Here is a 14,048-nt window from a genome sequence, read left to right on the forward strand (position 1 = left end):
TGCTGTGTTAGGTATGTGGCAAAAAGACTCATTAACGCTTGGAAGTTTTTTTTGTTTTGTTTTTGTTGTTGTCAGGTTCAGTCAAAGATTTGTCTGGGACCCGGAAAAACCCAAAGAATGGATCATGAACATATAAATGCATGTGTGTCGAATCAATAGCATTTTTGCTAGCTTCCTGGCTAACCGTTATATACTTAATTTTCAAGCTGGAAGTGTGTCAAGCTTTTAGTGGGTTTTAATGTTCAAATAACTTATTCTTACCACTCTTTAACCCATTTAACCTATGTATCTGCTTTTTTCCCAACTTCCCCCCATTTTTCCATTTTTATCCAATTTTAGCCACCGTTTTATCACTTTACACCATTCTCACCCCTTGTGTTTTCTGTTTTTCTGATTTTAATCCATTTTTTCCTACCTTCTAGCCACTTTTCACAAATTGTACAACTTATTTTGCCCCGCTTTGCCTGTCTTAACCCATTTTTCCTACTTTTATCCTATTCTAGCCACTTTTTTAACCACTTTTCACCATTTCGCCACCCATTTTGCCCTTTTGCCTTTCTTGACACATTCTTTCCACTTTTATTCAATTTTTGTGACTTTCTTGTCATGTTTCACCATTTCTCAGCAATTACTTGCCCCTTTTTTGCATTTGTTTATCAATTTTTCCACTTGTATCCCATTTTTGCCACTTTTTACCATTTCTCCACCCATTTTTTCCCCCTTTTGCCTTTCTCGACACATTTTTCTACTTTTATCTCATTGTTACAACTTTCACCATTTTTTCTCAAATTTTCTTCACCCATTTTGTTGCTCTTTCAATTTTCCAATTATCTCATTATTTTCCTTAGAGATATTTCAGTTCCCTTAATTTCACAGGTGTCAAACTCAAGGCCCAGGGGCCAAATCCGGCCCGTGGAACCGTTACATCCGGCCCGCAAGTTAATAAACAAATGATTCCATTTTACATGAAGATGAGAGAGAAGTCAATTAATCAAAATTGTCTTACTCATAACTTAGGTACTTCTTTAATATTTGAGCAGTTTTCAAAGATTTTTTTTTATTAGTGGATATCCCAGACATAGATTCAAAGAGATATTTGAGTTCTATAAAGAACAAATGAATGTTAGGGGTGGTTTGGAGCATTCTCACCTTGTGGGACCAGAGAATACTGAAAATAAGTCGGGGATTTCATTAACAACAGTACTATACCAAAAATATCCTTAAAAGTCTCAGAGAAAAAGAAGAGATCTGTATGCAGGGGCGAGGGTTTTGAAAAATGACAGCAAACATAGATTATTTTAATAAAATGTTTAATATGACAGAACTTCAATAAAATATGCAAGAAGCATGAGAATTGTTGAAACAGTAGAGTCATTTTTAGGAGAGGAATTTCCTGTGGGTTTGTATGAATGTTTATTTGATTTGATTTGATTATTGTGACATGCACTGAAGATATGCCCAGCCCAAAGATGCTCCCAAGCTTTAGCAACCAAAATGGCAATTTTATAAGCAGTTAAACAACCATTCCCACTCATCATCCGTGCCCCAGAGTGTTCCAGAATTTGGAACATTAATTGCATTAATCATTTGTAACTAACTCCCATATTTAAACTGCACTCAGACTCAATGAAACTCTCTTCTCACTTGTAGGACTCTGAGTGAAGGTTTTTAAGAGCCCCTCCCACCAAACGGAGGCTTCCTGTGACGAGGATGTGGATCTGTGCAGCATCACAGAGCGGAGCAGCTTTGGCCTCGGTGCTAGGTGTAACCAGGACTGTGTCTGCTGAGTCTGTCAGTGCTGAGTCCTTGCCCTGGGTGATCCACCAGAGGGCGCTGCGGATGCAGGGGAAGACCAGAGTATCTGCCTTTTTGTCCTCAGACTGCTGGTGGGTACCTCTGATATCCTGGAGATTGTTGCACAGTCTCCAGTTTTTTTCATGCTCCAAACAGAAAGCCATCATGTCCTCAACAGTGTTATTCACATTCCAGAGGTCTGAGAGACACGGGGAGATGTTGGATCAGAACTACTCTTTCAAGCTATTTAAGTGCATATGGTTTGCAATTAACAGACTTGCAGCCTATCCGGGTGACATAAAGTCCCTTTAACTTCAGGTAAAGATCATTTTAAGTTGCCAACAGTGGGAAAAAAAAAACATTTCACCTGCTTGACAAAAGGTGCTGGCATCAGGGATGTTTGGACAGAACACTGCAAGGTTGAAACGACACGGCTGAAAGAGTTGAAGAATAAAAGGACACACAAGTGTTTTAGAATTGACATTATTTGTCTTCAGTATTTACCCTTTTCTTTTAAATATTTGGATATGCAATGTTCTCTTTGCTTTTGACATCTACCCAAACTGTGAATGAAGAAACTCTCTGTTTTTTTGCAAAGATTGAGAACCAGTCATATAAAAGACTCCACACCTGGCGGTTCAACAGCTGATAGTTTTCTAGATAAAATTATGGTGGATTTGAGTGCTTTTATCTATCTTTCGTTGGGAGAACACATTTTACTTTTCAGCACAATACTCCTGTATGCTGTAATCCACAGAACATCGAGGGTTGCATGCTCTCATTTGCTCCATATGGAAGACAGGCATCATCTCTATTGACTGAAAGAGGGGCGTTGTTGTTCCAATCTGGAGAGTGTAACAACTACAGGGGTATTACACTTCTCTCTGTGCCTTTCACTGATGCTTCTGAACAGGATCTGTGATCTGCTGCTCCAACACCAGCAGCCTGAACAGTTGGGCTTTACACAGAGGCAGGGATGCCCTCTGTAGGATTCTGGAGCTCCCACATTCACTCATCCGGTCCAGAGAGTGCTGTGAAGTGTGGAGGCTCCATCTCTGACTTCTTCCCGGTTGTCTCTGGTGTTGAGGCAGTGGTGTGTCTGAGCACCTATGCTCTTCAGTACCTGTGTGGACTGGATAATGGGGTGGGTAATGGGGACAGAGAACTGTGGAGTGTCATTTGGTGATGTCCAGATCACTGATCTGGACTTTGCTGATATGCTGTTATCCTTGAGGAGACCGTAGATGTCCTCTTGTAGAGTGAAGAGGCTGAATGTCTCCTGGGCCGAAACAAAGATCTAGGTATTTTGGGATGCCTAGGATGCTGCCATCGAATCTGTGTCTGAGTGGTGAGAGTATGAAAGTTGTGAAGCAGTTTGCCTACCTTGGCAGTGTAATCCATCGATCCGCTGACTGCAAGGCTGAGATCATCCGTAGATTTGGACTTGCACTAGGGGTGATGGGTTCCCTTGTAAAGGCGGTGTGGCGCTCATGGTATCTGAGCATGGGGATGAAAGTCAGAGTCTTTCGGTCCTCCTGGTCTTGCTATACTCTTGAGAGGCCTGGACGCTGACGGATGGCCAGAGGCATCGAGTTTGTGACAGCTTCTCTTCAGCACATTTCTGGGTATTGTTGGCAAGATAGTGTGCCTGATGCTGACATGCCCAGAAGAGAGGGAATGGGAAGGGTCAGCTGGTGGATATGGAAGCGGCAATTTTATTGGCACCCGATGTGCTGTCCCAGGCCTTATCCAGCTCATCTAGATGCCCAGGACCTGGCAGGTTTCAAACTTTTTTGTCTAGCGACCCACTTTTTAGAAGGTACAAACCATTGTGACCCAACAACTTCGTATGTTACTACTTATCAAATCTGCCTTGTGGGCCGTCCTTTTCTGATTAGTTGAGCCAATAACTGGTGCTAGCTTGGATAATGTTGCTTCTCGAGTCAATCTGGTCCTGACCTGGTTGCTCCCTGTTTTATGTGCCTGGATGAGGCCACTTTACCTCCATCACAATAGGCTTTCATTGCAAGTTCAGTCCTTTGAGCCTTCAGTGGCTGTGTGGTCGGTAGGGCTGAACGATTTGAGAAAATAATCTAATTGCAATTTTTCCCCCCAATATTGCGATTGTGGTTTGACATGCAATTATGTCTTAAGTTTCTCATCTATTTTCCAACAAACAAAAGCAATACATCCTTCTGTATTATAACCAACACAACACTAGATTAAACAAGGACTGAAAAATTTTGAGAAAAAATGACGATTTTGACTCATACTGCAAATTGGATATGAATTGTTGCATAGAGGGAATCATGATTTTTATGTCATTCTCATATTTAATAAGAAAAACATACAAAATGAAGAAAGCAGGGCTTTGTAGACTATTCTAAAAAAATGGCAATTGAATGATAGCATGATATTGAATGCAAAACATAACAAAAATGCTGCAAAAACAATTTAAACTGGCACAAATTTCAGGTTAGATAAATGTTGCACCTTCTGCGGTGTGAATATTGCAGCAGGCCAAATTGTGATTGAATCAAATTTCCGATCAGTTGCCCAGCCTTAGTGGTCTGAAACTATTAGTTTTTTTGTTATAAGCCAAGCATCCATGACTGTGACTTCTTTTGCCATCTGGGGACTGGTAGAGCCTTGATTTGTGTTTTTTTTTATTTTTTATTTTTTTTTCTACAGTGGAAAGGTGAGTGTTATTGGATGGAGCTCACACATGTGGCTGTAATGTTTACTGCAGAAATACATTTCCAATTAAATACTAAAGAAATCCTGAAAACTCGTTTGGTAACTCCCAAAAAATCTCCTGTGAGACACCTGTGAGCCCAAAACTCAGACTTTGGGAATGAGTGGGTTAGACCAGGCTTCAGGGTTGGCACAGTGTTGAGCTGGCACATGCTCCCATAGAGGAACAAAGACCAACAGGTAAATTACAGTTTGCCCTCTGGCTCAGCTCTTTTCATCATGACAGTTTGAATGATTTGAATGACTGGTCATTCTGAAAGGGCCTATGTCTAAATGACCATAACTGATGTGAGGAACCGTTTATTACCTCCGCCAAGGAGGTTATGTGATCGGCAGGGTTTGTTAGTTGGTTTGTTTGTTAGTTTGTTAGCAACATAACTCAAAAAGTTATGGACGGATTTTGATGAAATTTTCAGAATGTCAGAAACGGCATAAGGAAGAACTGATTAGATTTTGTGAGGACGGATCACCGTCTGGATCCAAGAATTTTTTTAAAGGATTCTTTTCTATTGGGAGATAGGGCTAATGGTGGAGGTCTGTGTACTCTCTGAGTGCTTTTCTTGTATTAAAACTGTTAAAAGGGTTAAAATGAAAAGTACAACTATATTAAAATCTAATACGTCTTTGTGTTTAATATACTTAAAGATCATTGTGAAACTCTCAGTATTGGTTGAAGATGTTTTACTCACCACTAGTAGTTTGAGCATGGCAGCTGAGTCTCTCCCTCCTGACAGATTGAACAGCAGAACTCTGGTGACAGGTCCACTAAAGCAAGGAAAAAGTCTGTTTTAGTCTGGATTAAGTGGGCCCCCTCTACCTCCCTGTAAAAGCTAAATTAGCTTCTCTAACAAAATACTAACTATGATTGGTGTCAGTTCATCTCACTCAAAGATGAACAGTACCAGCAATAAAATAACTATATTAGCAATATTAGCAGATGCAACAGCAGAACCTGTGTTATGGACTTCCTTGGCATGTAGAAGCTGGTAGCACAGCTCACCTGCAGCATTATGTTTTTAAAAAGTGTTGTTCACCTTGTGTTCTCTTCATGCTGAGCTGAGCTCTCTGTAAACCAGTGTACACAGGCCTGTATACTGCGTACAGTGTGAGCTCCATCCAGAAAGTAGGTGATATCTCCGTGCTTCAGTACCTGGGTCCTTCCAGGCCACACCGTTTCCTCCAGCCCTGAGGCCAAACAGAGTAATCATGTCAGATCACTCGTCTAAATGCAGAAATCCCACGATCTGCTTTAAATGTCACCATCACTCACCTTTCACCATGGAGGGGCTGGGTCTGAAGGGATTTGCCTGAGGTGTGCCCGTGTTTTTTAAGGGTGTGTTGGGAACGTTTTGGCCTGTGAAGAGATGAAAGTTTGTGATAACTGAGCAGTATGATGTCCTATCAGAACAGTAATGGCTGTGTCCCATAGGAAATGGACTTCAGGATGAGTGGTGTCTGTAGCTATAACAAAGTGGAAATGAGGCTGTAATGTCCCAGCACCAAAATGCTGCTAATGATTCTGGTTGTTTAGGTGTTTCTCTCTTTTTAACCCACTTTAACCACTTTTTTGCCACCCATTTCTGAAACTTTTGAACCATTTCTCAGCCCATTTTTTGCTAATTTGAATTGCATTTCACTGTCATCTGTTTTATCTTTGCCATTTAAAACCCATTTTCACATTTTTTTGACAATTTTTTTGCTTTACAAACATTTTTGCCACATTTAAGCCATATCTGCTACAATAAAAATCCTGTTTCAACAACTTTTCACCCATTCTTGCTGCTTTTAACATATTTTTTGCCACTTTTAAGCCATTTTTGCTAACTTTTTAATGCAATTTCACCAACTTTTCTACTCATTTCTGCCATTCTGCACCCATTTTGCCTCTTTTGACCCATTTCTGACACTTTTTTCCATGCAGTTTTTACAATTTTCTTTGCCCATTTCTGCCCCTTTTACCCACTTGAACCACTTTTTTGCCCCCATTTTTGCCACTATTTTTGTTTTTGCCTCTTTTCATCAATCGTGTGCATTTTTTGTCTCTTTTTACTGACTGAAAGTGAGTGCCCTCTCACATTGGAAGAGTGTCTGGAGCGCTGGGTAGCTTGAGACAACAGTGGACAGGATTATGAGAGAACTACGAGTTTACATGGAATAGTATGTCAGAAGTCGATTATTTTGGGTTGATCAGCCGTTCATTTTGACTTAATTCCATGATTTTATTGCTTCTACTATGGATGAGCACATTATGAAGTTAAAAGGTTTATGTTTACTACAAAGGATGTGTAGTTTCATGTTAAATTCTGAGGTTTTCCACCCCAAAAGTTAATCATCAATGGCACTGTAGTAGCCCTGTTACCCTTTGACCTCCTGATGACCTTTTGCTTATGCTGCAGGATATGATGTGATGTTGATATAGAAATGGTTTATGATCAAGAGTCTGTGCATTGTGCTGTTTTTTGACCAGATACTTTACACATTTTTCTGGCTCTACATGGTCTGACGTGGTTTAGTACTGGATGGAGAGCTCAATAAGGAGGACCTTATGCAGACAACAGGGCAATATATGGCCAGAGAATGGTGTAGACAGATGGAGAGACAACCCTAAAACAAAAACCTTGGCTGTCACTGACACAGGCAAAAAGATGCATGCGTTTTAAGTCACCACTGGGAAGTCTTTCTGATAAAGCTAATGACAGCTGATTACCTAGAAAGTTCAGTAAGTCAACCAAGTAGGAAAATCTAAAAAACAAAACAAAACAAAACAAAAAACCCAACCATTCCCCGCACTGCCTCTGCAACAATACAGCACAAATGTTCATCATAGTTTCACTCCCACCTGCTAAAGATCTTCTCTGGAGCCAAGCATGACTCAACTGGAGGGCCAAGGAGGCATTGGAGCACTGGTGCTCCCCTGCGAGGCTCAGACGAAGGGGTCCACAGTCCGTCTGGTAGTCCTCCAGATCTGGACACACCCACAGAGGACACTAGGACAACAGGTGAAACAGGATTACTCCAAACCAGAGCTGGACTGGTAATCTGGCATACGTGGCATGGCATACATGCGTGTCCTTTTTTTTCACTAGTCAACGGCACATAGAGTCCATGGGTCAGGGGCAGCAGCCCATTGGCTATTTTCTTTATAATGACAGACAACAGACCAAATCATATCTCCTAAAGGTTTGTAGCCAGCATTAAGAGATTTCAGAAACAGAACTGGTGTTGTCTACTTACGTTGATCTCTTCGGCACGTTCCTTTAGCACAGCCAGAGCAGTGTCTGGTTGTTTAACTGTGAAGGCAGGAACCCCCATCTAAAAACACAGAACACACATGATGAAGGCCTAGTCCACGTAAATATTTTCAAAAACTGAGGTTTTCCTCCTGGAAGGCAGAAGAGCTTCAGATTCACCCTCCCTAACAGCTTGTGCTCTCTCCTATCATGGATTTTAAAACACTAAATGATATTTTAGCCTTGTTTTAGCCTGCATGACAAAAAAAAAAAAAAACTAAAGCTACTACTACTACAAAATAAATGCATATGCAAGGTCTAAAAACACATCAGCTGCTCCATTTTCACAAAGACCCGCATTGGACAAGTCCTGAGCCCACCTTGAAGATCCCTCCTTTATGCCAGGCGATCTTTTCGATGGTGTCTCCAAGAATCTTAATGTGGTCTATACCCAGAGAGGTAATACCACACACCCACGGCCTCCTGCACAACCACAAAAGTTTTATAATTTGGTATACTACATTTTCACACATTTTCAAATAGCAGCTACACATGTGCATGGGTCTAACCTTATAATATTGGTACAGTCATACTGCCCCCCAATACCAACTTCAACAACAGCAACATCCACCTGGACAGGGGTTAGAGTTGTCCAAATGAAAAAAGTCCGTTATTATTATTTTTAATGTTGATTTTGGTGTTTTAAGCCTTTATTGAAGAGACGGGACAGGGACAGCTTCCTACCTTTTCTTCTAGAAACACACGGAATACCACAAGGGTGAAAAAAGCAAAGTACCTCGGCATCGCTCCATCATGGGCTTCCTGCAAAAAGATAGATGTATCAGAATTTATTATTTTGTAATGTTCCTTTCATCTGAGTTTAACCACTCAGTCTTACAGTGGTCATTTTGTATTTTAAGTAGTAATTGAATCATTCTAACTGCCAGAAAAGAAGGGCTGTAGCAGGGAACATTCAGTGTATACACCAGAATCACAATCAAGTTATATTTGGGAGTACCTGTCTCATCAGATCCCTACATCCTTAGACCCTACCCTCATCCTTACATTCCTTTCCTTTACCCCTTCCCTAATCTTTACATCCCTTTTTCCTGTAACCCCCACATCATCCTTACAGCACTTTATCTCTTTGCCACTACTCTGATCCTTCTATCCCTTAATTCATCAACCCCTAACCTCATCTTAACATCCCTTCACCTATTCCTGACCCCTACCCTCACCCTTACATCCTTTGACCCCTACCCTCATGCTTGCATCCCTTGACTCCTATGTTATTCTCACATCCTTTCATCAATCGACCTCCCTAATCCTTTCATCCCTTCATCCATTGAGCATTATGCTAATCCTTATATCCCTTCACCCCTTGACCCCTACCCTCATCCAAACACCTTGTTACCCCTGCCTTCATCCTTATATCCCTTAATCCATCAACATCTACCCTCATCCTTTCATCCCCTCCCTCATTCCTGACCCCTACCCTCATCCTTACAATCCTAGATTCATCCTTTGACCCCTACCCTAATCCTAATATCTCCCCATCTCCTTACCCCTACATTAATCCTTACACTCCCTTTCCTTTACCCCTACTCTAATCTAATCTTTACATCCCTAAATTCAGTCTTTGACCCCTGCCCTCATCCTTAAATCCCTTAATCCATTGAGCCATACCCTCATCCCTTCATCCTTTACTCTATCAACCCCTACCCTAATCCTTACATCCCTTTTCCCCTGACTGTTAACTTTTTTCGCTTCATTCTTCAACATCTCAACCCTAAAACTCATCTTTTCATATTTAAACTTTCTTTCATCATTAAGAAACGATAAACTATCAGAAACCTCTTTCTTGGGTGGCCCTGTCTTTGTCAGAGAAATTAGGTATGACAGCATTTTTTTGACCTTCTGTTTGTTCAGTCTTACCTTGGTTTCATGAAGCCGCCTATAAACCAGCCTGAAGTTTTTATCAAAAACATCTTTATCAATCAGCTGCCCATTGATTCGGATCCTCTCTCTGATATCCACCAGATGTGGAGAACTGGAGTCAAGAAAGAAAGAAACCATCACTCTTCTATATGCTTATAATGCTGTGTCCTGGCATACGTCTCAAAAAGACCTCTAGTTTGTTCAGTTTCTAATGGCCCATGATGGAGAAGTTATGGTGTTTAAAGCTGCACTCTTTACATCACAGTTACCTGTAAAATCCTGTGCGGAAGCCGTAGTTTCTCAGAATCTGTTCAGTGTATGCACACGTGGAGCCCTGAAAGAAAAACAGAGCTCTTCAACAAAGGGGGAACCAGATGGTTTAACATCAGTGGTACTATCTCTTTGGCCCAGTTTACATTTTGCATTAATGATCTGTTTAACACCATACTTTGTTCATATCTTCTTTTACCCAATAAACAAGCTGTTCTGATTGGTCCAAACAGCCCAAGGTTGGCAGGCTTTAAGCATTTGCTCTGATACCAAACAGCCATGCTGTCACTGCTTGTTAATTTAAGATACTGACAAAGTATCCTGAAAGATTTGCTGTTAATATGAAGTCTATTTGTTCTCAATTCAGAAGTAAAACTACAACTGTTAGAGCAGTTTGTGTCTGTAGTCAGCTTACCTTCCCCTTTGTCCCCGTCACATGGATGACATTGAGACGATCCAGTTCCTCCACCTTTACCACAAAAACCACAAACAAGCCAAGACAAATGAGCTCTAAAAACCCCATCACAGAAAAGATATTAAAGACATGGCATGTTATCTTTGGAGCATTCACTGCTGTGACAAACATGTCCTGTTGTGTTCATGGTGGGAGCCATTCACTCACTGAGAGGCCGACTCGTTTCATGAAGCTCTCCATGATCTGGAACATCTGGTCACGTTCTTCCTGTGTGGGATGTTCAGTACGGGGTGGGAGTGTGCTCAGAATGTGGAAATAATCCTGCAGGACACGCAAAAATAAATATTTACAACCACAGCATCACCTAAAGGCGACTCAACTACACACCAGAGATCACAGACCATTCGAATTAGAGATTAATGGAAAACAAGGGATTGTTAGTCTTGGCTGGAAAAGTGTTTGAATGATGTGTGTGGAAAAATTCATGAAACTGTGTTAGGACTTAAAATGGTCATCCGTGGAATACCCCGAGGATCAGTGATTGGTCCAAAACCAATGGCTTTCAATCCAAGTGGGCTTTGATGTGTTTCGCCCTGAGGAGAGGCTGCTGTCTAGCCATGCAGCAATAAAGCTCAGATCGGTAGCACATGTGTAAATCTGCCTAGATCAGACTATCCTCACAAACTGAGTGAGTGTGCAAGAAGGAGACTAGTGAGAGAGGCCACCAAGACACCTATGAATACTCTGAAGGAGTTCCAAGCTTCAGCAGCTGAGATTGGAGAGACTCTGCAGACAACAACTGTTGGCTGGGTTCTTCACCAGTCAGAGCTTTATGAGAGAGTGGCAAAGAGAAAGATACTGTTGGAGAAAACTCAGATTCAATCTGGACTAGAGTTCAACAGAAGGCATGTGGGAGAGTCTGTGGTCAAGCTGAAGAAAGTTCTGTGGTCTGATGAGACCAGAATGAAGCTTTTTGACCATCAGACAAGACGCCAAACACTGACATCACCACAAACACATCATTCCCACTGTGAAGCATGGTGGTGACAGAATCATGCTGTGGGGATGCTTCTCAGCAGCTGGCCCTGGAAGGCTTGTAAAGGTAGAGGGTTAAAATGAATGTAGCAAAATATAGGACAATCCTGGAGGACAATCTTACTCAGTCTGACAGGGAACTGTCAAACTGTCAAAATCAAATGTAAAATAAAGATGTGTGCCAGTTTTAGGGGGTGAGGTTTTGCAAAAGATTTAATGATGAACTGAAAATGTCTAGCTCTGCTGGGATTCAAAAAGATTTTAAAATGTCAGAAATTCAACCTTATAATATAAATTAAAACTTTTTCTAATGTATTGCTGATTTTTCTGAATTATTCCTCAGATGGCACAGAATATACCTGTTTCCTTTCAGTCACTGACTGACTAATGTGATGTTAAATGATCTTATTTGATGCTTGTTTTGGCAGTTGATTAAAAACATTCATCTATCGTACTCTTTTGGGCACTAGCCAAGCTCATGACCTTAGATGGAGCTTGGAAAGAAGATGGACCAGTTAACTGAAAGTACTGCCTTTGGCAGATTTCCATTTTATGAAGTCTAATGACTCATTTTATTTGAAAAAAAAAAAAAATACATATAATGTACAGAGCAAAATCCAAGTCTCTTCCTGACTCAGTATGAATGTTCTTTTCAATTCACCGTGAGAAACATCAGTTAGTCCTTTTGGCACTGCGGACAGATCTTAAATCACAGAGATTTAGTAATAGTTTAATAATATTAGGTTTAATAGATAAACCTGGTCCAATATGGACCCTTGTGGTACACCATTTTAAAAAACTAAACAACAGATCATCACCTTAAACACTTTGCTTTGTAGCACTTCAATAATTTGCAAACCTTTTTGGTTCTGCTGAGGAAAACCTGATATCAGCCAGCCTCAGCTTTTTCTGAAGCCAGACTTGTTTAATCTTTAGGCATTGTTTAAATATTAGTCACACTCAAGCTGCTAAGCTGGAAAACCATCATTTTATTCTACTTTTGAATAGCTATGTTTTCACCTACAACTGATCTCATTATTGATATCAAATAATCGTTAAATTTTCAAGATTTTAACCCTTTGAATGCCAGTGTTTTGACATGATGCCTCCATGTTTTTTGATGAAATGATTTATTTTCAATACACTACTTGCAAAGTATTTTTTTTTTTGTTAAAATGTTACAGCCTGGGATCTGTCAATGATTAGCAGCAGCTCTGATTTTTATGCATTATTATTTTTTGCATGTTTAGCATATTTTTATCTAGATGCAAAGTATAGTTGAAATGACGCCATCTGGTGGAGAGTAGTAAAAATGATCAATTCCAAGGCAGAAGCCCAGATTGACACCCAGATATAATAGAATGCATGTATTTTAATGGAAGTGAGACCAAAATTGCAGTTTCAATTTTTGTTTGTTTGTTTTTAACAGCTTGAGTGTTACTCTTGTTGTAAACAGTGTATTTTAGCCCAACTGTAGGAGCTGAGCTGGAAATATCAAGAACAAATAAAAATACACAATCTTGCCAAAATCCATGCGATACACCCAAACACAGCCAAAATGATTAAAAAATGAAGAATGAATAAAATGTGCATAAACTCTCCAAGTGTTAAAATGCCATTTTGTTACAAAATCCCCTCTAACTGGTTTTAGATCAGCCCTTCTAGCACTATCCAACTCTGAGGGTTTGGCAATGGCTCTATAGTTATTTGGGCCTGAGAGAATGCCAGCTTTCAAAACTGGGATGATGAAAGAAGCTTTTCATATATTTAGTTTCACACCATTTTCTAATACCAGACTGTAAATGTATGTCCGACCGATGAGAATAGATAGGGTAATGATTTTACCTCTGCCTGTTCAGTCACTGTTGGCGTTCTATAACCTCTGACTGAATAAGAAATACTTAAATGTAAGGTCGGAAAGCTCACTGGAGCCCAGCCCTGTGCAAGGGCCCATGAAGGTCGGCAAAAACATGGTCCATCCTGCTTAAAATTCAAATTATTTGACTTTAAATGCTCACATTTATCATAGTAGCAAAAATCCAAATGTGTCTATGTTGTTTCAGAAAGTGGTTGTTTGATTCCTGTGTGATAATCCAACAGCTGGACAGGTAAAGCACCGTGGAGGTGAGGAGAGGATGGGTCTTCCTGTAAATTTGATCTCTATGTGCCTTCTCGAAAAGTTCATTAACAAAAAAAAAAACACCAGTCTGATGACGTACCTTCTCAGTGAGTCTCTCCTGGTCCTGATCCATGGTGGGTCTGAGCATCTGCTGTCAGAGCTGCAGCTCCTCTAACAGGTAAACCACACACCTCCAGCTCACTGACTCCACCCCTCTCAGAGACAGAGAGGGGCTGGGTTCAGTTTAGGTTAAAACATTATAACTGATCATTTATAAAACATGCCCCAGGCTTTTTTCTCAAGTACAAACCCATATTTCAGAAAAGTTGGGACACGGTCTAAAAAGTGAATGAAACAGAATACAGATTTGAGAATCTTCTTTGCATCTTTTTTCTCCCCTTTGCCTTTCTTGACACATTTTTCTACCTCTATCCCATTGTTACCACTTTTCACTATTTTTTCACCATTTTTCTTTACCCATTTTTTCTGTTTT

General features: G+C 40.4%; 1 protein-coding gene across 1 annotated transcript; it reads right to left on the bottom strand.

Moving 5' to 3' along the window:
* Positions 1-1,405: 1,405 nt before the first annotated feature.
* LOC121525545 (folylpolyglutamate synthase, mitochondrial-like) lies at positions 1,406-10,564 on the bottom strand. Its single transcript, XM_041811587.1, has 13 exons — positions 10,402-10,564; positions 9,986-10,050; positions 9,714-9,828; positions 8,523-8,600; positions 8,348-8,409; positions 8,159-8,261; positions 7,783-7,860; positions 7,388-7,535; positions 5,819-5,902; positions 5,583-5,733; positions 5,238-5,313; positions 2,162-2,228; positions 1,406-1,993 (listed from the first exon to the last, which is right to left on the bottom strand). Exons 1-13 carry the CDS (start codon positions 10,507-10,509, stop codon positions 1,641-1,643), a joined length of 1,488 nt encoding a protein of 495 aa, XP_041667521.1. The 5' UTR covers positions 10,510-10,564; the 3' UTR covers positions 1,406-1,640.
* Between the last annotated feature and the right edge of the window lie 3,484 nt (positions 10,565-14,048).

The sequence above is a fragment of the Cheilinus undulatus genome, linkage group 17 (genome assembly GCF_018320785.1).
Source record: "Cheilinus undulatus linkage group 17, ASM1832078v1, whole genome shotgun sequence".
NCBI classification, from domain to species: Eukaryota; Metazoa; Chordata; class Actinopteri; order Labriformes; family Labridae; genus Cheilinus; species Cheilinus undulatus.